The 25010-nt window shown below is 50.0% G+C and overlaps 1 protein-coding gene across 5 annotated transcripts; it reads left to right on the top strand.

Moving 5' to 3' along the window:
* Positions 1–8447: 8447 nt before the first annotated feature.
* TREML2 (triggering receptor expressed on myeloid cells like 2) lies at positions 8448–20992 on the top strand. 5 transcript variants are annotated; one of them, XM_027525011.1, is made up of 6 exons: positions 8448–8533; positions 9752–9924; positions 11993–12313; positions 14965–15385; positions 16448–16554; positions 16843–20967. In XM_027525011.1, exons 2-6 carry the CDS (start codon positions 9864–9866, stop codon positions 17241–17243), a joined length of 1311 nt encoding a protein of 436 aa, XP_027380812.1. In that variant the 5' UTR covers positions 8448–8533; positions 9752–9863; the 3' UTR covers positions 17244–20967. The 5 variants fall into 5 exon arrangements, with proteins under 5 accessions (XP_027380812.1, XP_027380813.1, XP_027380811.1 ...); XM_027525015.1 differs by lacking the exon at positions 8448–8533 and having other exon boundaries at positions 9093–9924; positions 16843–16912; positions 20834–20919; XM_027525012.1 differs by lacking the exon at positions 8448–8533 and having other exon boundaries at positions 9088–9924; positions 11993–12091.
* The last annotated feature ends 4018 nt before the right edge of the window (positions 20993–25010 follow it).

The following is a 25010-nucleotide window of genomic DNA, read 5'->3' as shown; positions in this document are numbered from 1 at the left end:
TCCAACCATCTTATCCTCTGTCACCCCCTTCTCCTCTTACCCTCAATCTTTCCCAGCAACAGGGCCTTTTCCAGTGAGTTGGCTTTTCAGATCAGATGGCCAAAGTATTGGAGCTTCAGCGTCAGCATCAGTCCTTCCAATGAATATTCAGGGTTGATTTCCTTTAGGATTGACTGGTTTGATCTCCTTGCTGTCCAAAGGACTCTCAAGAGTCTTGTCTAGCACCACAGTTGGAAAGCATCAATTCTTCAGCACTCAGCCTTCTATATGGTCCAACTCTCACATCCACACATGACTACTAGAAAAACCAGAGCTTTGACTATACAGACCTTTGTCAGCAAAGTGATGTCTCTGCCTTTTAATGCATCATCTAGGTTTTTCAAAGCTAGCTTTTCTTCCAAGGAGCAAGCATCTTTTAATTTATAGTCCTGAGTTTCTTGGAATGACTGTCAAAGCCACATACATGGTGGGGTGATTAAGGGGCCACTGCTTGTCCCACAGTCAGGACTCTGAGGAATCACTAAACTTTCCAAATCAGGAAGCTACAGCATTGTTTCTGGTCCCATACTTACCGCATGTCAGCCACACTCTATACCAGCAAAATGGATGCCTTTCTTCCTACTCAACTCAGTTCCAAATTTAAGTTTCATACAGATGCTTTTGATTGGTGGAGCCCAAATGATCTCTGGAGCCATGGCTGCCAGAAAGCCTGAGAAGTGATTTTGCAGACCTTTCATTACATGAGGCCCAAGAGAGGGAGGTGGGAATGGAAGCCAATTCCACAGCATCTGCCCAAACAATCTCAGCCAAAACTGAGATGAAAATAGTTCAAATTTTAAAGACTTTTCCCCCCTTGCTGTCAATGAAAGATAAACTGAGTAGAAAACAAACATCCCCTCTTTGTTATGTTATGGCAAATACTTTCTCTTATCTATCATAAAGTCATGTTATAATAGCAACTCCCTATTTCCCCCAAACAATATTTTGGATATTATTATGTGCTATATATCACCCTGAAGCCATAACAAGACATAGACCCAGAAAATAAATTCCAAAACTTGTGGTACTTTTCTTGGAAACTTCAGTGTGTTTTAAAAATGACTGTTTCTCGTCAGTCTCTTCTGTTCCTGGGATACTGACATGATCATTCATTGCACAGTGACATCTGGAAAATTCAGCTTCCTTGGCAGCCACATAAGTAAAAGCTGTTCCTTGTAAGTTGAGAGTTTTCAGAACATCATAAAATCAGAAATGATTACTTTAGGAACCAAGGGCAGGTCTTCTGGGATAGGGGCTGCTCTTTCTACCAATCCTGGGCTGCTGTACTGTGATCCTTCCCCAGGCTTAATCCCACCCTTTCTTTGAAAGACTTGCCTTGAACCGAACTTCCCACTGCATTCTGACCTTGCCTTATGTAAGATGCTCGCACAGCCCTGCTGAGGCTGAGTTCTCCTTGACTTCTGTGAACAATAAACTCATCTTTCTCTTTTCAAGAGGTTGTGTCGGTGATATTCAAGAAGCCAGCATTTTGATAATGTAATTAAACCCACCCATTTCTCCCTTATGACTTAGGTTCTGGGATCTTATCCAAGATGTCCTTCTCAACCTGAAGCACTGTAATATCCTGAATATTGTCTTTTACACCATGCTTGAAGATATTCTCATACATTGACTTTGTTAGCTTTACAGTTTTGACACAAACAGGACACAACAAAGCAATCTGTCCCTTAGGAGGAAGGGGGGCAGGATCTCGTGAATGTTCATCTCTACCATCTAGAGCTGTGCTAATACTCTAGCCATTAATCACATGTGCCTGTGTGCATTTAAATGAATTAAAATTAAATGAAAAATAAGAGTCAGTTCCTCAGTCACACATGTCACATGTCAGAGCCGAACAGCCACACGTGGGAGTGGCTACTGTGTTGGCTGGGAAGGCATGGAACACATCGCTGTGGGGAACTTTCTTGGACAGCACGGTTTTCTCTATTTCTGTTTCAACAAAACTGACTGGCTGAGAAAGCTTTAGGTTTCTTGTTATAAATTTAGCATCTTATTAATACACATTACAACTTTTTATAGCAGACTGTACACTGTATTTCCATAACCGGGCAGTTTGATTAAGTGTTTCCATTTCACTAAAGCAGATTTTTTTCCCCTTAGAGAATCAAACTTCTGAATTTTAATTTTCCTTCCTCAAAGAAAGGGTTTGTGTGCTATTGTGGTGCCTCAATCCTTTTGCCCTATTCCCCTCAAGTCTACTCCAAAGCCATCTTGTGCTAGCTCAACGCGAGTGCAAGTGCAGCCCATCTGGGTAGATAATGAGGCTACGCTGGAGACTGGGGTGCATGGGGGCTGCTCGGCGGTGAGCAAAGAGTTGTGGTGAGGGGGTGCAGGGTTGGAGGGCAGGGTTCAAATGCCCAACTCAGGCATCTCTCTGTGAAGTCTGTGAAATGTGGGCAAGTCACTGGCCTGCTGTGCTGCACAGCCTCTGCAAGGAAAAAGGCAGGAGGCTTGAGACCCGCTCTGCAGTCCCCTCCTCATGTGAACAAGGCACTTGCGAGAATAGTGATGCAGGGTTGAGCAAAGCCGGCCTCACAGAAGTAAGTGAGAGGCTGCTTGGCCCTTGGCGGACTCGCAGGCCATCTAGAGAGGATGGAAGCGTGTCCACTGCAGGATGGTGACAGAACACAGCACAGAATCAGCCAGGATGTGTGGCCAGATGCTACGTGCTCAGGGCAGGGTGGGGTGGCGGCAGCAGCCTGGAGTTCTCTGCACCGGCGTCTTGCGAGAGGGGCCCCTTGTGGCCCTCTGGCGAGTGAGGTGAGTGGGGAGCAGCCCTTGGAGGCATTGCAGGGGCTGGAGAAGTGGGCAAGCTCCAGGACAGCCTGAGGCAGGACCAGCATGGAGTGGGCCCACAAGGGGAGTAGACACAGGGGGCTAGAGATCTGGGGGTCTTAATGCAGGCCCAGGCCTCTAACTGAGCCGAGGAGTCCAGTTAACATGGCACAGCTGAGCACTCGCATGAGATCAGTGGTGAGGTCACAGAGTCATGGACAAAGTCGATACAGACCCTCCCCACTTTGTCCCCATTAGCAAAAATTGATGTACTGTGTATGTGGGCCTATTTCTGGATCCTCTAGTTTATTCTATTGATCTATTTGTCTTTACACTAATTTCACACTGTCTTATTTACTGTACCTTCACAGCAAACATATCTATCAGATAATGTAAGTACTTCAACTTTGTTTTTCAAGATTGTTTTGGCTATTCTATGACCTCTGAATCTCCATATAAGTTTTAGGACCATCTAGTCAGTTTCAATAGATAAAATGTCCATTGACTGGTGAGTGAATAAACAAAATGTATATCCCTACAGTGGAATGCTGTTCAGCTATTTAAAGGAATGAAGTACCGATACAACTTATTGCAGAAAGTACTGCTACAACATGGACGAATCTCAAAAACACTATGCTAAAGGAGCCAGTCACAAAGCAGCACGTATTGTATAATTTTGTTTTCCTGAAATTTCCAGAATAGAGAAATCTATAAAGGAAGAAAGTAGATTAGCGGTGGCCTGGGGCTGCAGTGCTGAGACAGGCAGGAACAGGGAGAATAATAAGTAGGAAAATGGTCTCCCAAAAGATCTCCATGTGCTAATCCCTGGAATCTGTGAATGATACTTATATGATTAAAAAAAGGAGGAGTTCTTTCAGATGTAGTTATGGATTTTGAGATGGGGAGATTATTATGGACTAGGTGGTTAGTCAATGGCACCCCACTCTAGTACTCTTGCCTGGAAAATCCCATGGATGGAGGAGCCTGGTAGGCTGCAGTCTATGGGGTCGCTAAGAGTCGGACACGACTGAGCGACTTCACTTTCACTTTTCACTTTCATGCATTGGAGAAGGAAATGGCAACGCACTCCAGTGTTCTTGCCTGGAGAATCCCAGGGACAGTGGAGCCTGTTGGGCTGCCGGTCTATGGGGTCGCACAGAGTCGGACACAACTGAAGCGACTTAGCAGCAGCAGCAGGTGGTTAGTACTAAATGCAATCATGTATATCCTTCTAACAGGGAGGTGAAGGAGATTTGCACACACACAGAAAATGTTCCGAGAAGGTGGTGAGAAGATGAAGCAGAGATTTGAAGGTGCTGACTTTGTTTTTGTACTTTTTTAAAAAGGGAAATCTGAAGATCCTTTTGTTTTTTAATTTTTATGGAGTATAGTTGCTTTACAATGTTGCGTTGGTTTCTACCATACAGCAAAGTGAATCAGCTATGCTGCTGCTGCTGCTAAGTCGCTTCAGTCGTGTCTGACTCTGTGCGACCCCATAGACGGCAGCCCACCAGGCTTTCCCGTCCCTGGGATTCTCCAGGCAAGAACACTGGAGTGGGGTGCCATTGCCTTCTCTGCTATATGTATGCATATGTCCTCTTTGGATTTCCTTTCCATTTAGGTCACCACGGAGCACTATGTAAGAGTTCCTGTGCTATGCAGTCGTTCTCATTAGTTATCTATTTTATGCATAGTGTCAATAGGGTATATATGTCAATTCCAAGGGCTTCCCAGGTGGTGCTAATGGAAAAGAACCTGCCTGCCAATGCAGGAGACATAAGAGACATGGGTTAGATCTCTGGGTCAGGAAGATCCCCTGGAGGAGGGCGTGGTAACCCACTCAAAGCATTCTTGCCTGGAGAATCTCATGAACAGAGGAGCCTGAACGGCTATAGTTCATAGCAAAGAGACATGACTGAAGCGACTTAGCAGGCATGTCAGTCCTAATCTCCCAATTCGTCTTACCTTTTCCCCTTTGGTATCCATACATTTGTTCTCTGTGTCTATACCTTTATTTCTGCTTTGTAAATAAAATTGTCTATACCAATTTTCTCAGATTTCACATATATGCGTTAATATATATTTGTTTTTCTCTTTCTGATTTACTTTGCCTCTGTATGACAGCCTCTAGGTCCATCCACACCTCTACAAATGACAATTTCGTTCCTTTTTATTAAAGATGCTGACTTTGAAGACTTGAGTGATACAGTCACTAGCTGCAGGATGTTGGCACCACCAGAAGCTGAAGGAGGCATGGACCAGCTTCTTTCCTATAGTCTCTGAAGATGCTGTAGCCCTGCTAATACCTTGATCTTGGTTCAGTGATACTGACTTCAGACTCCTGGCCTCCAGGACTTCGAGAGAATACAAGTCTACTGTTTTAAGTCACCACATTTGCAGTAATAGGAGTAATAGGAAACTTATTCAGGGTGTGACTGCTCATGGCCATGGGTGATGAAATGTTCTGAAACTGGATTGTGGTGATGGTTGCACAACTCAGTGAATATCCCTAAAACCACTGGAGTGCACACTCTAAGTGTGTCAATTTTATACTGTGTGAATTATATCTCAATAAGACTGTTAAAAAATCTTTGTGACCTTGGGTTAAGCAAAGATTTCTTAGATATAACACCAAGGTATGATACATAAAAAGTGATATATTGGAGACTCCATAAAAATTTACAACCCTTGCTCTTGAAAGACACTATTAAGAAAATAAGAACCACAGATTGGGAAAAATATTTGCAAAACACATGTTTGATACAAGACCTATCAGGCTATATGAAGAGTCCTCAAACTCAATAAGAAGAAAACAAACAAATAAAAAATGAAGATTTGAACAGACTCTATCTCAAAGCAGATATATTGATGGCAAATAGGTACAACAAAAGATACTCAGTATCATTAGTTATTAGAGAAATGCAAAATAAAACCACAACAAATACTACTACATGCTATTAGAATGGGGCGCGGGGAGAACAACACTTGATTATATCATAATGCTATGAAGGATAGGGGAGCAACTGGAAGATCACCGGTAGAAATGCAGAATGGTGCAGCCACATTGGGAAACAATTAGTTTTTTTAAAAATTAAATACAATCTTACAATAGAACCCAGGAATCCTGCTCTAGGTATTTGCCCAATTGAAACATAAGCCCTATTTCACAAAACCCTGTGTGTAAATATTTGTAGTAGTTTTATTTGGAATAATCCCAAACTGGAAACCAAATCTTATTATCCCTGAACTGGGAGGGATATGCATAAACAATTATGATACATGCATACAGTAGGATCCTGCTTTGCAATAAAAAGAAACAAAGTATTGATATGTTCAACAACACACAACGTCTCAAGTGCCTTATACGAAGTGAAAGAAGCCAACTAATAGGCTACACATTGGAGGAAAAGAAACCCTCCAACTCTGTTGGTGGGAATGTAAGTTGGTGCAGCCACAATGGAAAATGGTATGGAAGTTCCTCAGAAAACTAAATATAGAGTTGTTATATGATCCAGCAATGCCACTCCTAGGCATATATGTGGACAAAGCTGTAATTCAAAAAGATACACGCACTCCTATGTTCATGAGCATCCCTATTCACAATAGCCAAGACATGGAAGCAACCTAAATGTCAATTACCAGATGAATGGATAAAGGAGATGAGATACATATATAAATAGAATACTACTCAATTTAAAAAGAATGAAATAACGCCATTTTCAGGAACACGGATGGAACCAGAGATTATTATGCTAAGTGAAATCAATCAGAAAGAGAAAGATGAATACCATGCGATATCATTTGTATGTGGAATCTACAATATGACAGAAATTAACTTATCAACAAAATAGAAACAGATTCACAGACATGGAGAATAGACTTGTGGTTGCCAAGGGAGAGAGGCTGGGGGAGGGAAGGGATTTGGAGTTTGGGATTAGCTGATGCTAACTGTTGGCTTCCTGGGTGGTGCAGTGATAAAGAAGCCACCTGCCAATGCAGGAGATGCAGAGGACACAGATTTGATCTCTGAGTTGGGAAGATCCCTTAGAGTAGGAAATGGCAACCCACTCCAGTATTCTTGCCTGGAAAATTCTATGGACAGAGGAGCCCAGTGGGCTATGGTCCGTGGGGTCACAGAGAGTTGGACACGACGGAGCACGAAGCAAACTAATATGTATTGAGTGGATGAACCACAAGGCCTTCGTGTATAGCACAGGAAACTATATTCAGTATCCTGTGATAAACCATAATGGGAAAGAATGTAAAAAAGAATGTATGTACGTATAACCAAATCACTTTGCTCTATAGCAGAAATTAACTTCAATAAAAAAATATGCTAGACGCTGAACCATTCCATTTTATAACATTCCGGAAAGGGCAGAACTATAGAGGGAAAAACACCAGATCAGTTTGCTAGGAACTGAGGGTGGGGTGAGGGGAAGTCTACAGAAAGACACTAGGAACCTTTGGGGGGTAATGAAACACTTCTGTACAAGTCCCCACGGGTTTAGCAGACTCCCAGAACTTTCTACTGAAAAGGGTGAATTTTACCTATGTAAATTAGATCTTAATTTTTTAATCCAAAATAGAAAGACACAAAAATATCTTGCTGTGTTAAATTATTTTGTACATGAGTCTAATTAATGTGTACACATTTTTACACATAAATACAAATAAATCTTTCCAAATTTTCCTCAGAAACATTGAATCCAATTTATACTTCCTCTGCTGAGTGGAATGAGAGCATGTGGGTTTTAATTTTCTTGTCAATGCAGCTGTCACAGTGAATGCATTTTTCACAAGGCCTCACTCAGGGCTAGGGGCACAGAGGGGGTTAATAGAAGCATAGACTCTAAGCACATGTGGTCGCCACAAGAGAGAAATGAGATGCCCTGAGTCCCGAAGCCATTTACTGTTTGGACGCAGGAAAGAAAGGAAGATACCTTTTGTGTTGGGAGGAGAGACAGTCTCTGAACTCAGGGGTCTGGGGAGCAGCGTTAAACCGGGGGAGAAAATGAAAAAGGGTGAATGAGGAAAGCACATTGAGAGGTCTAAAGTGACAACCACACCTCATTTCTACCTCAAGTGCCTAGTGCCACGTGTGCACATAAGACTGAAATAACCAATAAATGAATGAATGGATGTTGAGACTGAAATTTGCGATTAACAAAAATAAAACTTCCTTGCTTTGGGATTTGGGGGTTCAAGCTCATTTTAAGGCTGTGGCCATGCAGACTTGAGGATGTTTTACTCTGAGTCCCATCTAAGGAGAAAGTTGGCATAGGTGAGGAGGGGAGGACGCATAGTCATAGGGGTCCACCTGGGTCCCTACACGCCCAGGAGCCTATGACGCAGCTCCTGGGTGTCAGAAGTCCCTTCTCATTCTCAGCCCTGAGGACTAAGTGAAGGGTGGAGTCTTGAGCCAGATGCTGGGTCATTTTAGCTGGAGCCAGACAGCTGTATAGCAGAGATAGGGTGGGCTGAGAGGAAGTTGAGGAAGCATGCCTGTGTGCTGGCTGGGGGCCAGAGCAGGGGAAGGGGGCCTGGAGGGTGTGGTTTCTGGGGTGGAGATGGGGGAAGGGAAACACTGGGGTGCTTTAGGAAGGCTGCAGCAGGGAGCAGGAGTCTGGACGGAGCTGGTGGGTGATTAGAGATGATGGTAGGAGAGGCAGAGAGAGGGATAAAGATAAGGAGACATGTGAGTATGGAAAAGGAGAGGCAGCTTCTGTGTGTGTGTCTATGTGAGTGTGTATGTGAGTGTGAGAGTGTTAGTGTGTACATAGTGTAACAGCATGTGAGTGTATATGGGAGTATGAGAGTGTGTGAGTGTGTGTATGTATGAGAGTTAGTGTATGTGAGTGTGTGTGTATGAGTGTTTGAGTGTGTGAATGAGAGTGTATGTGTAGATATGTATGAGAGTGTGTTAGTATATGTGAGTTTTCCCCTTCTCCAAAGAGATACTGCAGTTATATCACATACCCAATAGGCACCAGGACGTGTGTATATGTGTGTGAGTGTGTACGAGAGTGTGTTAGTGTATGTGAGTGTGTATGAGTGTGTGTATGTATGAGAATGTGTTAGTGTATGTGAGAGTGTGTGAGTGTGTGTGTATGTGTGCCCACATGTGAGAGCACAGGTGCTCCTCCCTGAACCCAAACTTTATACTCCAAGTCTTACAATTTGCATCTTCTTTTTTCTTGTCACTGTGCTGTGTGCTTAGTCACTCAGTCGTGTCCGACTCTGCAACCCCATGGACTGTAGCCCACCAGGCCCCTCGGTCCACAGAGATTTTCCAGGCAAGAATACTGGAGTGGGTTGCCACACTCTAACAGTGACAAAAATAAGGCTACATCTGGGCATGTAAAGGGTTACCTGCAAGTGTGAGCATGAGTGACTGCTCGGACTAGCCAGGAGCCTGGGAGAGAGAAAGGCAGTGCCAGAATGAACGCGTGCATTTAGGAATGAGTGAATGAAACAATGAATGGGAGTTTACAGGAAGCTCCATGTGAATGTGGGTGTGTGAAAAATGGGTCTGAGATGCCCTGCTGAAGCCCCGTAGCCTATACCCATGGTCTCTGAGCCAGAGGATTCCAGAGAAGTCTGTACCTGAGGTTCTAGAAACATCACACTATCCCTCTAGGTGAATAACGGGCTTCAGAGGACAGCACTCTTATTGCACCAGATTCTGGGAGAGAACCTGAAGAGGGTGAGGAGTCTTCTGACCCTGAGAGCCCTCCCTGGGCGGGGAGGCCCCAGACTGGGTGGAGCAGCCACACCTGCCTGAGGTTTCGAGGAAGAGGGGGCGGAAACTGCCTGGGCACCGCCCTCTCGTAGGCTCTGCGGGCTCCCGCGGGCTGCTGGTCACAGTGGGTCTCACAACTTCCTCACTTCCCTAAATGGGCAACTTCACATTTAGAACCCCAGGTCTTCCCTGGCAGACCCAAATGGCCCGGCCAGGATAGGCCTGGGCCCCTAACCTTGGATCCCTGCCCCGCACTGGGCTGTGCCCATCCCCACTGCATGGAGCCATGCCTCCCGCCTTCCTGCTGCTGTTGCTGCTGCTGCTGTGGCTCCAGGGCCCTGTCTCAGGTGAGAGGGTGGGTGGGTGGTTAGCAGGGAGGGAATGGTCTGTCCCTGGACCCCCTTCCTGCTTCTTTTGCCCAGTGATCTTGTGGGGTTGGAGGAGGAGGAGAAGGTTTGGCAGATCTAGTCGCCCCTTACCAGAGACCAGTGAGAAGTTTCCAGCCGAATAGCTGGCCCTGGGGAAAGCTAACCCAGGCCTCACCAACTAAGATAAAGCCCTGGACCCTCTCTGCACGGGCCCCTTTATCTGCCTGGCTTCCTCAGGACCTCTGGCCAGGGCCACTCCCTTTCCTCACACAACAAGCCCTCCTCCCTTGGGCCTCTGTCAGGAAAGCCCTGTTGGTTCTTTATAAGAGGCATTACCTTATGGATGTGAGTGCTGAACTTGCTTTTTCTTGGAACATTGGGGCCACAACACCCATCCCTACCCTCTGTCCTTGGCAGGGAGGGAAGCAATCCTTGAAGCCTTCTCTCCCACCCAACAGCTACTAAATGCTCTTTGAGGGGACCTCACCCAGTTCTGCCTCCCTTGCTGCCATGGCAACCAAGTTACCATTTCCTGTTCAGTTCTGGGCACCGCCTGTGAAAGGGCTGAAAGGTGGGCACACACGATCACAGTGCCCTGGAGATCCTTTGCAAGGTTGTCCCATCTGCACACCTCTCCCAGAAAGGCCCCCCCTGCCAGGGCAGAAGAGTGTCTCCTTGGGTCCCCCAAACCTGTCACCTGCCAAATAATTGAGTGGGATTATTCTGTTTAATTTGCATGGTACAAAGTGATACGAGAGAAGGCGTTATCTTACTCCAAGCCTCAACTCTAGCGGCAGCTGGGTTGGAAACTAAGGTGGACGTCTTGGATCCTGGGCTCTTTCTTGGCCATCACAGCTCTGGGCTCCGTTGGGAAAGCCTGGAGCAACCTGCATTGGGGAAAAGGAGGCGTGGATTGCACACGCACCACGTCTAAGGCGCTGTCCAGGGGCAGTCCTCACAGCCAACCAGAGACAGATGAGAAGACCTTACACGGTCTGCTCACACAGTCAGTGATGGAATCGAGTTTTACCCTATGTTTATTTAGACTCCAAAACGTCTGTTCTCTACTCTGTGTGTGTGTTTGCAGAAGACTCTGAGGGTGTTAGAGGAGTAACTGCTGAGCGGAAGGTGGGTAGAGGGGCGGAGGGCCCCCACTGCAGCCTTCTCCTTCTTCCTGTCCCCTGGCTCGCCATCCTCTCCCTAGTTCTACCTCATCAGACTGTGGATTATGAAGCTCATGTACCGCATCTGCTTCCTAGATGTGGGCATAAGAGGGCAACTTATAAGCAGTGAAGAACTGTAGAGTTCTTTGGTTTAAACACAAACGGGAGTTGATACACATGTTTGGACATACTGAATCTATGGGTTTTAGGAAACTAGAATATTTTAAAATTAAACATCAGCTAGAGTGAACTCAGACAACTTGTTATCTAAAAGATGACTAGAATGAAACTGTTTGTGAAACAAATAACTGCTGTTAATATTCTCCAAGCCTGAATTTTCTTACCTACCTAAGTTCACTGGGCTCTGGAATTTCAGAATGATGGCTTGAGTTTGTGTCTATATCTCATTGAGGGCGGGATAAAACCCTGAAGACGGGGCTTATCACTCTCTCATGGGACTAGAAAATGCCACAAAGAAAAGGGCTGTGTCTGCTAAAGTTCCCTAAATGTAAGGGCTAAGCTTCCTTTGTTAAACTAGGGGCTCCCTGTGGGCTATGCCTGTGTCTCCACCATTATACTGGGAGTTCCCCTGTGTGTATCTAGCTAGCCCTGTATCTTCCTCATCATTTTAGGATTTCTCCAAGGGCACAGGACTACTGTCTTCCCCATCAGTCTGGGAACTCCTAGTGGGCAGGGCTAGTGTCTCCTCCAACAGACCGAGAGCTCCCTGGGGGAGGGGGCCTATGTCCCCCTCCATCAGAGTTGGGCTGTATTTCTCCTTTGAGTTCCATGAGAGCAGAGCAATAGCCACCTGCCTCTACACCACAAGTTTCGAGTTTCGAGATGCTTCCTTCCTCCTTCCTCAACCAGTCGTGTCTCCCCAGGTGCCCCCATGGAGCATGTGTACTCAAAATTGCAGCACTTCGAAGGGGAGACTCTGTCTGTGCAGTGCTCCTACAAGAGCCGCAAAAACCACCTGGAGGGTAAGGTTTGGTGCAAAATCAGGAGGAGGAAGTGTGAGACTGGGTTCACCCGTGTGGGGGTGCAGGGGCCACGCTACTTGCTGCAGGATGATACCCAGGCCAAGGTGGTCAACATCACCATGGCGGCCCTCAGGCTCCAGGACTCGGGCCGGTACTGGTGCATGCGCAACAGCTCCGGCATCCTCTACCCTCTGATGGGCTTCCTGCTGGAAGTGTCTCCAGGTGAGCAGGCCTGCTGGGGCGCTGGGATGCTGGGGGGTGTCTTCCCGCCCTGTAGTCCACTGACATCAAAGATAACAAGGATGATAATAATCCATCAGTGGGCATGATGGACAGTGGGATTTTCACAGTTCTCTCACAGACACCTTCATGGGCATTTTACAGATGAAGAAAATTAGATGTAAAAAGTCCTTTGTGGCTCTGACCTTGTTCAGGATCACAGAGCTAGCAAGTGGACGGGATGAGATTCGAACTCAGGACTCTTTGTATTTTGTTTTAGTCAATCATTTGTTCAGTATTTATTCACTGTGCCCTGATTCTCTGCCAGGCACGATTCTAGGCTCTGAGGACACAGTGGTGAGTAAAACCAGACACATTCCTGTCCTATGGGAGGTGATAGGCAATAACACATCATCCGACAAACAGTTGCAGATAGCAGTGAATGTTCTTAAGCAAATAAAACAATGGGATGTACTAGGAAGTTCTGTGGTGGGGGGAGCGACTGAGTTAGTGGGGAGTCAAAGAAGACTTCCCTGAGCAGATGACATCATGCAGAACCTGTGTGGGATGAGAGTTTTCTAGTCCTGTTGAAAGTGGGTGGTTCAAAGGGCTTTCCAGGTGGGGAGAACTACATATGCAAAGGCCCTGAGGTGAGAAGAAGCTGGTGCGTATTGAGTATTGGGCAGAGCAATAGAAGATGAGGTTGGAGAGGCAAACAGCAGCCCTGATGCCCATGATATGGGGGTCTGAGTTTTATTCTAGGTACAAGAGGAAGCTATTGGAGAGTTTTAGAGGGTGATATTGTGCCTTGACCTTAAGATGATCAAAGCTCTCTCTTTAGTATGGAAAAGAGAGGAGGTCCAAGAACGAAGCCTGCACTCTTTCTACATTTACAAGATAGGAAAGGGTGAGGAGCCAGACAGAGAGCCTGCAGAAAGCTGCCAGTGACTGTGAAAATTACTTTCCACCCTTCCCGGTTCCTCTAACCCAACTGCATCCCCATCTTCTGTTGGGTCTGAACTTGGGCAACTGCCATCTCTAAGATGCAGAGCAAATCTCATGCTTTCCTTCTCCAGTTCTGCTTTAGCCCCAGGGAAGTAGTCAAAACCAGTTTACTGAAGTCTTCATTTGTAGGGACACAAACATGAAATTGAGGGTGGGAGGAGAAGGGGACGACAGAGGATGAGATGGTTGGATGGCATCACTGACTCAATGGACATGAGTTTGAGTAGACTCCAGGAGCTGGTGATGGACAGGGAAACCTGGCATGCTGCAGTTCATGGGGTCACAAAGAGTTGGACACGACTGAGCGACTGAATGGACAGTAAATGTGAAATGGCTTTCCCCTTAGTGTATCTTCCCGCTGCACTGTTGGGTCTTACTTTCCATCTCTGGACCACACTTTGGGGAGATTCCAACTTTGCATACCTTACTAGGAAATGAAAAATCTGCAAAACTTCTACTCTTCCACTGCATCTTGAAAACTGAGCTTTCTGGCCCCAGGCACCTGAGGTGGGAAAGGGGGACAGCTGCTGTCCAACCTCCCTCCTTCATCACAGGAGGTAGGGGAGGAGGGTTCCTCTCCATCATCTTCTCCTGGTCCTGCACCTCCCGACCCGTTGGCGTACTGAGGTAGGGATGAAGGTGAGGGAAACGGTTGCGTGACCTCACTGACCCTTCAGGAGGTCTCTCTCTCTGTGGACGTTACTCCTTTTCTGCCCTACTGTTAGATCCTCTGTGGCCAAGTGCTGGCTCTCCCAGGGCAGCTGTGTGTGTTCTTTGAACGGGTCCTTTGGGGGTCTTCACACTGCTCACTAGGATGATTTGGGAGATCTGGCTCCAGGTTGGCCTTTTCCCCTATCCCTACCTCACCAATTCTGCTTGTTCCGGTTCCCTCACCTAGAAAAATGGGCACCTTCCTTGGGGAGGCCCTCAGAGAGCGTCCGTGCATGCACGGCAGTGGGATGCAGCCACAGCCCTCTCCCCACCACAGCACCCCTTTCTCTCTGTTCTCCTGTTTCCTGATGAGATCGGCTCAACACTGCTCCCTAGACTGAGCCCTCACAGCTCCTGCCTGCTCCCCTTCCACCAACCAAACTCCAGCTTTCTTCTAGAAAAGGGGATGGTGAAGGCCTGCCCTGATGCATGGGGTGGCGGGACCAGTTCGGGTGTCTCTTAATAAGCCCCCAAGGAGGTCATTTGACCTCACTGCTCATAGTGTACTTGGGAATCGAGGTCTTTGATGCGTCCTCGTCCTCATCTCCGGATCCCAGTTGCCAACTGTGGAGCAACTGGGAAAGGTCACATTCAACGTCAGAGCAGAGAAATCTCTGACTTACAGGAATGAGGAAGGTCCAGAGAGTGACAAGAGAGGTGGGGGTAGGGAGGGAAGTGTCCTCTCGTCCCCGTGGCCAGACAGGGGACACTGAGAAACTTGGGAAATACTCTTCCTTCTTTGCTGTGCCTACTTCCTCCTCCTTGACCTCACCCTCTGGACACACACACACATGGTCCCTCAGGAAAGCAGGGTCCTAGGTCCAAGGGACAGCCTCCCCACCACCCCAGTCCCCAGACAAGCGTGTGGGCTGCCGTCAGCTGCTTCCAGAACCAAGACCCCAACCCAGTCTCACCTTCCTCCCTTTCTGGTCCCTCAGCCTCCATAACCAAGGGAAACACTCCTCTCACGAAGCTGCCCAACATCTTCCAGAGTGAAACAGTCGTTGCCACAGGCCCAGCGCCCACCTCAGGCCCTGGGAGCCCTTTCATCAGCCGAGGGACAGTGTTCACAGCTGGACTCCTCACCTTGGCCAGACCTCTGCCTTCTCCCACCTCAAGGAGCACCAGACTGACTTCTGTGATGGGCTCCAGTTTCTCCAGCACTAGCCTGTCCACCACGGGGCCTGGGAGGGCCACCGGGTCCCAGACTGCGACTGTGTCTCCCAGCAACACCCGAGCCTCCGCTGCAGCCCTAGGCTACACCTCCACTAAGGCCGCGCACCTCTGCACCGTGGGAGCCCCCACCATGGGAATGTGCCCCACCAGCAGAACTCTCCTCAACCACTTATTCCCCAGCAGGTACCTGGCGCGGGGGCTGGCATCAAATGCCGTTTTCCCAGACATGGGAACAGACCGCCTGAGCAGACCGCAAGGTGCAAATGTCACAGCAGAGCAGCCCCTGTCGCACTCACCACCCTACTGGGAATCCAGTCTGGGCTGCTGCTGAATGGGTGATGGGAAGCTGGGACGGACAAGGGACAGAAAGGATGGTGGCGGGAAATGAGGGTGGGGCTGGGTCAGCGCGGAGTCTGAGGATGAAGAGGAGAGGGTCAGGACTGCACAAGGGGAGCATCTCGGAGAGTAGGAAATGGGGACACTTTAATGTGGGTTCCCCCAGGAGTGGACTTGGAGACCAGGATACATGTTGTACTTGGAACACGGGACAGAGCAAGGGGAAGTGAGTCAGGGAAGGGAAGGCAGCAGACGGAGCACTTGCACAGGCTGGTCATCACCGTGGGCAGCAAGGGCTCAGCCCCACTGGGGAGAGTCCGGAATCCAGTGTCAGGCAGCCGTGTGGAGGGCGAGGAGGCCGGGGCCTTTATGTCCCACTGTTGGTGGTCGATGGGGGGCTGCCTGCTATGCATGGCATGGAGGGCACCAGCGACAAGAGAAAGCCGTCAGACCAAAAGTGTTTTTAACGGAGGTGCTGATGACTGGTGTAGATGGAAGTGACGTAGCAAAGAGGGATACAGGCAGGGAAAGGGGGATACAGGCAGGTAACCACAGCATGTGTTCTGGAGGACAGAGGTGGGAAGTGCCATCCTCGGTCACCCTGGGGAGAGTAAGACTCTTGGCCTCTTCTGTCACAAATGGGTGTCTCTTAGAGCCCCTGCCCTCAGCAGAGAGGACTCCCCCCAATACTGGAGAGATGCATGCCTTTGCTGGGGGCTGGGGGCTTCATCCCCCTGACCTTTGAGCACCTCACTTCCTTCTCCCGCAGCTCGGTCCCCAAGGAAGAGAGGCCGTCTCTCCCCGTGGGGACTGGCGGGTCCCACTCTTCTTGCGTGGGATGTGGGAAGATGTGGGCCCGGGTGGGGTGCCCAGTACTCATCTTCTCCTGGCCCTGTCCTGTCTCCCCAGATACCTTGAATTTTATCCCATGGTGCTCGTCGGGGTGCTGGCACTGCTCCCCATGCTTGTGATGCTGATCGTGGTCTACGGCTTCTGGAAGAAGAGACACATGGGAAGTGAGTAGAACCCAACCCTCGCAGCCCCCCAAGGACAGAGCGCTGGGGAGTCTGACACCCTTTCCAAAGCCCGACTGCCCCCAGTCTCCAGGCGGTCAGTCCTCACCTGCGTCCACTCAGGAGGACCATTTGACACCCAGGAGAGGGGGAGGGTGGGCAGGCAGTGACCGCTCAGTGGAACCTTCTGGGGCCCAGCCACTTGGAAGCGGAGGCAGAGGCAGAGCGGCTGGCCTGGGAGCTTCGGGGGCTGAGCAGGACTGCCCTTTGCATCTCTCCCCATCCTCGCAGGCTACAGCGTGTGCCGTGACCCTGCCAGATCCTGCAAGGACTCGCCTGCAAGACCGGAACCTCCCTGGAGGTCCGCTTGGTCTGAAGCCACTCAACTGTGGGGTGGGGAGGAGCTTCTCCCAGAGGGGCCCCGGGAGACCCCCAGAAGACTCCTCAGAGGAGGAGTGAAGACGGGGACGTGTCTGGGTTGGAGCCGGGCTGGGGGTGAGGACTGTGCAACCTGGACTCAGGTCTTCCTGGAACCGGAGGCTGTGCCGCATCTACTTGGTTCCCCTGGGCTGCTGGGAACCTGGCGGGGGTGGGAGTCAGAGCACGTGGCGCTAGGCAGGAAGTCTCTGAGGGTTTGGGGCGCCACTGAGATGGTTCTCCTGGGAGCCACAGATCCCAGGGGCCCCAGCTAGGTGGCAGACAAGCCCCGAGGGTGCTGTTTGCAGACAGAGAACCTCTGCTACATTCAGCCTCGGAACCTCTTACTACAGAGCTGAGGGGGGAGGGGTGGACAGCTGGGGCCACTCTCTCCCGACCCAGGGCCCTGTCCTCAGTTTCCCTCTGCTCCCCTCAAGCGTCCCTATGCTCCTGGGGGAAGAAAGAGTCCCAGAAGCAGCTTATGTCACAAGGGTCCCACCCCAGAGGAGAAACAGTGACTAAGAGGTGGGGGTCGATAGAGGCCCTGGGGACCCCAGAGCTATCTAAGCCTCCCAACCCCCTGGGCCGAGCATCCTCTACCGGGCCTCCGTGTGCCCCCTGGCCTGACCACAGCTGCTTGTCCCTCAGGTCCCGGGTGCCAGTGGAGCCCACGCCCCCACTGCTGCCTGCTCTGAGAGCCCTTGCCTGCAGGGCAAGCCTGTCCCTAGACCTGCATGCAGAGGCTGACCAAGGCTCTTTCCCCCAGTTCCCACACCCTAGCTCTGGGTCTGTACTCCTGGATGGGATGCAGGGGAGGCCTGGGGTCCACTGGAGGGGAAGTCTTAGCTCAGAGAAAGGAAGGATCACTTCCCTCCAGGGACTCATTGTTCCCTGGGAAAAGAGGACCCAACGGTGACACAGCAAAGACAACTCAGAGCTGCCCGCAGCCTGGAGGAATTCCCTGAGCTGGGAGGGGGCAGGGAGGGGGGATGGAGCCAAGGAGCCTGGATCAGGGGCGCAGTGGCCAGAGGAGTCTCTCCTGCCCCCCTTCACCCCCCGCAGCCCGCCCTCCAGCTCATGGCTCAGATTCAGCCTCTTCAGCAGCAAAGGCTAAAGAATAGGGGCTGGATTCCTCCCCTAGGGAGGGGTGTCCACCAGCCTGGGGCCACTGGATGAGAGCCTTGGGGTGGATGTAGCCTCTCTGCTCTCAGCCCTGGGTCATAGCCCTCCTTGGTAGGACAGCAAACCTCAGAGTCAGGGGAGTGGCACAGAGGGGCCTTGGTGGGCAGCCAGCCCAGGGTCACCACTCTAGGGTGGAGACGGGGAGAGAGGAAGGGGCAGGGGGCAATCCCGGCGGGGGGGACAGTAGGGAGGCAGCCCCTCTGCCCTGTGTCCAGGAGAACACACTAGAGGGGAGACTCGGACTGAGGAACTGACAGGCCTGGTGCGGGACGCACACGCGTGCGCACTGATAACCAGCCTCCTTATCAGGAGGGTGTGGCCCACACCTGGTGTATAACCAAGAGGGGGTTAATTTTCCCCCCGAAAAGTGCACACCTATGGCCCTGCCCCAGTTGAGAGCAGGATGTCAGGGAGAGTACTGCAGGGGCTCAGGACCGGGACCCAGGGGTGCACCTGTCACATGGGACCCTGGGCAAGTCACTGACCCTATCGGGCCTCACGTTTCCTGTCTTGTGAAAGGGGACACTAATTCCTACCTCTCAAGACTGTATTCAGGATAAAACGGAATAACACACGAACCTCACACAACTGACAGAAAGACTAATGCTTGGTCCTCCAGTTCTTTTCCAGGTCTGATGCTTGTCACATTCTACCTTTAAGACCGTCGGACCCCAAGTCTCTGTTTTGTCCTCGACTGCAAAGGGGTAGAGAGGGAAGAGGGCCACATGGTCTGGTCCCAGGAGGTGGGGCTGGGCGCAGGCAGAGGCCTCTGTGCCCTGATGTTATATAGGGGAATTGTTAGGGGGACCAACCATCCCTGTTTGCCCAGGATGAGCGGCTCCTGGAACCAGGTGGACCTGCCTGAGCTGCCCACCCCTGGAGCCAGCTCTCACATGGACTCGAGCTAAGGACAGACACACAGCGCTGGGGAGGTGCAGACCATGTCCCCAGCTCCCCAGCCCTTAGGGGCCTGGGTGGTGTTTTTGGACCTCTAGGCCTCCAGGACATTTTCCTTGAAACCCTGGCCTCTCACTTCCTGCTACCTGTTGGCCCTTCTCCCTGGAGCTCCAGGAAGACCCACATCCTCAGCAGATCCAGGGCGGGCCAGTGCAGGGCAGGGCAGGTATCAGGCAGGCCAGGGCTACTGCTGCCTTTGGTGGACGAGATGAGGGACTTTCTGAGCAGTGGGTGAGGCGACAGGACACACCTGTGAAGGGTTTCCTGTCATGGCTAAGGGAAGGAGCAAATAAAGAAAGCCCAGCACCCACGGGATGTTTGCTCTGTGAGCCCTGATCTGAGCCCAGGGGACACACGTGTTCTTGCTGCGGGGCCAGCAGGCGAGCCTGGGGTTCACAGTCCCCCGTGGCTGCAAATGGGCTTCTCACTCTGCATCAGCCTGGACACAGCTGTGCTGTGTGGCCGGGCTCCTTCTTCAGGCTTCGGGGCTTCCTGCCCCGGGGCTGGGAGTTGTGAGGGCAGAAGGTGGCCTCGAGTCTGTCTGGAGCAGACCCCTCTCAGGGCAACCTGTTCCCCTCCATCCACTGACACAGGGAGTCTGAAGCCCTGGCAACCCCTGCCTTCTTGGCGATCCTGAAGGGTGGCCTGTCTCCAGAACTGCTCCTCAAGTGGCCTAGGGAGGTCTGACATCTGCCCATTCTGTTTCCCACCTTTTGCTTCCCCAGCCTCGTCCCTGAGCGTATAAACCTCCCTGCCAGTTGCTGCTCCCTATAAGCCCGATCTGCTCTACGGCTTGTTTACGGACTTCTCTCTTCTTTGTTGTTTATTAACCATGAACAGCCTGTGACAATTGTTTTTCTGTAGCTCATCTACTGACCATTATTTTTTTAATGTGTTTGATTAGTGTGGCCTTTCAACAACCACTATGGACTGACAATGGCCAGCTGGGGGCTGGGGTACAGGCAGGACCTGTGGGGCGGAGATCCTTTCCCCTTCTCTCTCCCTCCCCATTCTTTTGCACCCATCTCCCTCTCCCCACCCGTCCCCTCTGGTGTTCACACCCTCAACTTTGCTCTCTCCTACCCTTGCCAGGGACCCTCCCTGCACCTCCATTCCTGGAAATGACTCTCCATCTCCCCCTACCCCCTTCTTCAGTCCCCATGGAATGTGCCAATCCCCAAGCAAGCCTGGATGGGAAGTCTCTGACCTCTGGGGACCTCAGAAGTGTTGCCGAACTCTCTCACTCACCTTCGGCCCCTTGCTTTTTTTCAGTGGAGAGGAGAAAGTTGAGGCTTGGGAGGAAGAGGTCGGATCGAGAAGGGAGAAAGGAGGAGGAAAAATAGGTTCTTAATTTGTTAACAAGTCCAAGTTTGTACTGCTTGCCGCATGACAGGAAAATAAATGGGACATGGAAGAGCAACTTCATTTGGAAAGCCAGCAGAACGGGCTCAAAGAAATGTCTTACCCGAGTCAGAATTCAGGCTTGTTTTATACTAAAAGTCTGGGTATTGCAGACTTTTTATATTAAAAGTCTGGGTACTGCAGACTTCTTGGTGTCAGCCAGATGCTGGAGGGGAGGTGAAAATGCTTTGTTTTGGTAGTTCCTGTAAACTTCCAATAAGACAAATGTTATTCTCCATTCTGCAACTTTTTATCTCTGCATGAATGGAAAAGCATTGTACCTTTAAAGTTCAGAGCCCAAAATGGGCTATTATGTGTCTTTCAGGCTATAAACAACATTCTCAACCAGAAGCAAAAGCAATCCCTGGTGGTCCAGTGGTTAAGAACCTACACTTCCATCATAGGGGGAAGGAACTCAGATCCTGCATGATGCGTGGTTCAGCCAAAAAAAAAAAAAAAGAAGGTTAAAATAAAAGAAACCTGGAAACAGTGTCAGACTTTATTTTTTTGGGCTCCAAAATCACTGCAGATGGTGACTGCAGCCATGAAATTAAAAGACGCTTACTCCTTGGAAGGAAAGTTATGGCCAACCTAGATAGCATATTCAAAAGCAGAGACATTGCCAACAAGGGTCCGTCTAGTCAAGACTATGGTTTTTCCTGTGGTCATGTATGGATGTGAGAGTTGGACTGTGAAGAAGGCTGAGCACCGAAGAATTGATGCTTTTGAACTGAGGTGTTGGAGAAGACTCTTGAGAGTCCCTTAGACTGCAAGGAGATCCAACCAGTCCATTCTGAAGGAGATCAGCCCTGGGATTTCTTTGGAAGGAATGATGCTAAAGCTGAAACTCCAGTACTTTGTCCACCTCATGTGAAGAGTTGACTCATTGGAAAAGACTCTGATGCTGGGAGGGATTTGGAGCAGGAGGAGAAGGGGACGACAGAGGATGAGATGGCTGGATGGCATCACTGACTCGATGGACGTGAGTCTGGGTGAAGTCTGAGAGTTGGTGACGGACAGGGAGACCTGGTGTGCTGCAATTCATGGGGTTGCAAAGAGTTGGCCATGACTGAGCGACTGAATTGAACTGAACTGAACTGATCCCATATGGAAAGGCAGGGAGACAGGCTGATGGGGAAAAGACTGGGCAGAGAGAGTCAGAGTTCCCCGGAGCCTCAAGCAAGGCTCAGATGTAGCACCTGCAGCTGAGGGTCCTGCCTATAGGCTGAGGCCTCCCCTTCCTCTCCAGGCTGCCACTTCCCAGGCCGGCTTTGGTGGCTGAGCTGAATCCCCCGGACTCTGGCTCTCTCCTCTCAGGGGCTTGGTGCTGTCTCACTTCCTTCCCCTCGCCTGAAGTCAGGAAGAGGGCCCCTGGCCTGGGAAGACAGATACCGGCTGCGCCTGTCCTGCTGGTGCTCTGGGCTCAGGTGAGGGGCAAGGAGTGAGGGCAGAGGGAACAGGACAGGAGGAGAGGGAAACGGACGTGGAGGAGGCTGTGAGGAGGAGGGGCAGGGGACAGTGGCGCTGCGGCGGGGGGCAGCTCTGGGGCTCATTCTGTGTAAGCACGAAGAGGGTGGCTCCTGTAGGGGGAGGCCCTCATCTCACAGCCCTGCATTGGTGGCTGGGGGGCTTCCTGACTGGAGGGTTTACTCTCAGGCTGCCGGGAACAGAAGCCAGAGTTGCCGCATAAACCGCAGGATGAGACAGTCTCTGTGAGATGCTGATACCCAGCCCAGCAAGGCTTAAAGCTGAAAACCCGTGCAGGGAAGCATCCACATATTATTGTGGTGGTTGTTCAGCTGCTCAATCGTGTCCAACTCTGTGATCCCATGGACTTCAGCACGTCAGGCTTCCCTGTCCTTCACTATCTCCCAGAGTTTGCTCAGACTCACGTCCATGGAGCTGATGATGCCATCCAACCATCTCATTCTCTATCGCCCCCTTCTCCTTTTGCCCTCAGTCTTTCCCAGCTTCAGGGTCTTTGCCAAAGAGTCAACTCTTCGCATCAGATGGCCAAAGTATTGGAGCTTCAGCTACAACATCAGTCCTTCTGCCTCAACATCAGTCGTTACAATGAATATTCAGGGTTGATTTCCTTTAGGATTGACTGGTTTGATCTCCTTGTAGTCCAACAGACTCTGAAGAGTCTTCTCCAGCATCACATTTCAAAAGCATCAGTTCTGAGCACTGAGCATCAGTGTTCAGCCTTGTTTATGGTCCAACTCTCACATCTTACTGGAAAAACCATAGCTTTGACTAGATGGACCTTTGTTGGCAAAGTGATGTCTTTGCTTTTTAATACACTGTCTAGGTTGGTCATAGCTTTTCTTCTAAGGAGCAAGCATCTTTTAATTTCACGACTGCAGTCACTGTTTGCAGTGATTTTGGAGCCCAAGAAAATAAACTCTCTCACATTTCCATTGTATCCCCACCTATTTGCCTTGAAGTGATGGGACCAGATGCCATGAGGTGCATTTTTTGAATGTTGAGTTTTGAGTCAGCTTTTCACTCCTCTTTGACCTTCATCAAGAGACTCTTTAGTTCCTCTTCAGTTTCCGGCATGAGGGTGGTGTCATCTGCATATCTGGTGTTATTGATATTTCTCCTGGCAATCTTGACTCCAGCTTATGCTTCATCCAGTCTGGCATTTCACATGATGTACTCTGCATAAAAGTTAAATAAACCAGGGTGACAATACAGAGCTTTGACATACTCCTTTCCCAATTTTGAACCAGTCCATTGTTCCATGTCTGGTTCTAACTGTTGCTTCTTGATCTGCATATAGATTTCTTAGGAGGCAGATAAGGTGGTCTGGTATTTCCAACTCTTAAATAATTTTCCACAATTTACTGTGATCCACACAGTCAAAGGCTTGAGTGTGGTCAGTGAAGCAGAAATAGATGTTTTTCTGGAATTCCCTTGCTTTTTCCATGATCCAACGGATGAGGACAATTTGCTCTCTGCACACGGTTGTACTGTGTTAGTCACTGGCCCAGGCTCTAGATAATTCCCGGGAGCCTCGATCTTCCAGTCAGGCTGACCTCAGTTTGGGCTCCTTCATCGTGACTTTGCTGATCTCAGGGCAAAGGACTCGGGATCCTATTGGTGTGGAAGCCACGAGTCTTCCAGGAGCTCTGGTCGCAGAACCATCTGTCTGGTGTGTCCCAGGCATGTTCCTTTCCTCCTTTTGTGTGCCTCTCAGACTTCCTGAATCACAAGATGTTAGAGCCAGAAAGGAGTCTAAAAATCACTTCTGGCCACTCTTTCACAGATGAAAACTGGGGCCCCTTCCTCAAGGTCTCTGGCTCGTCAGGGCTAGAACCAGCCCCAGACCGCAGACCTGCTGGCTTTTGGTGGGCTCTGCTTTCCCCATCACATACATTTTTTCGAACATTTATGTTGCTACCCACAGGACTCCTCCATCGACATGTGATGTTCGCAGAGCTTCCTCAGGCTTGAACAAGACTGACTTCTTGGTCCATTACCAGGCATCCCTGATCCCCAACTTCTCCTAAAGGGCTCTGCTCAAGATAGGTCACAGGTAACTGGGTGGGGGTCAAGAAATGTGGATAGAAAGGAGACAGTCAGGTGGCAAGGCAGGCATGAGGCCCTAGGGGATGGGGATGAACAGCCAAGAGCTCAGAGAGCCTGAAATTGCCCCTAATAGTAAGAAACCTTATGTGTCAGAGTGGGAAGTCTAGGGTCATCCCTAGCCAGAGGCCCTCAAACACTTCTCCTAAAAATTTCAGAGTTGCAAAGCATCCCCTGTGTTCTTTAGGTTGGTCAGGGCTTGAAAGGTAACTTCCAAGACTCCCACCCTGTGTGAGCCTGTCCAGCCATTTGGAAGCCTGAGCACCCAGATCAGCTGCTGGCTCATTTACTGTCTAAGCCTTGACTCACTTTTATCCATGGAGGGCATGGGGCTAAGCTCTGGGAGGGAAATCAAAAACTTTGAGACCCCATCCTTAGCTGAAGAAGTCCATAGCCCAACCAGGAAGTCAAACATGTAAATAAAGGATTATTTACATGTCTGTATGATGTTACGTGTCATACATGTAGACATCATAGAAGCATGTTGGGTGGAGGTCCAGTGTAGACATCATAGAAGCATGTTGGGTGGAGGTCCAGTGAAGGGAGGACCAGGTTGTTGGAGAAAGCCAGAAGTATAGACTCTCTGGAGGACTCCCCAGAGGAGGTGACACGACCTGGGTCTGTTGGATGAGCAGGAATTTATCCAGGGGTGACAACACAGGTTGGGGGGAAGGAGGGAAGCATAACACCTCCATGTGTCTGCAGGACCATATGTGTGTGCTCCTCTTGCCCAGGACTGGGGGCTAGAAGTGGGGAGTCCTAGAGTGTGGGGCAGCTAGATAGGGATGTTCCCCTCTCAGTCACCCTTCCAGTTTCAGCACCATCCACCATCAGGAGCACCAGGAGGACCACTGGCGCCTCCCACCCTGTCACTGACAGCTACTGTTGCCTCACCCCGGTCCTCGAAGCCC

Source organism: Bos indicus x Bos taurus, chromosome 23 (genome assembly GCF_003369695.1).
Source record: "Bos indicus x Bos taurus breed Angus x Brahman F1 hybrid chromosome 23, Bos_hybrid_MaternalHap_v2.0, whole genome shotgun sequence".
Taxonomy (NCBI): Eukaryota; Metazoa; Chordata; class Mammalia; order Artiodactyla; family Bovidae; genus Bos; species Bos indicus x Bos taurus.
Note: the sequence above shows the minus strand (reverse complement) of the source record. Positions and strands in the feature narration are given on the sequence as shown.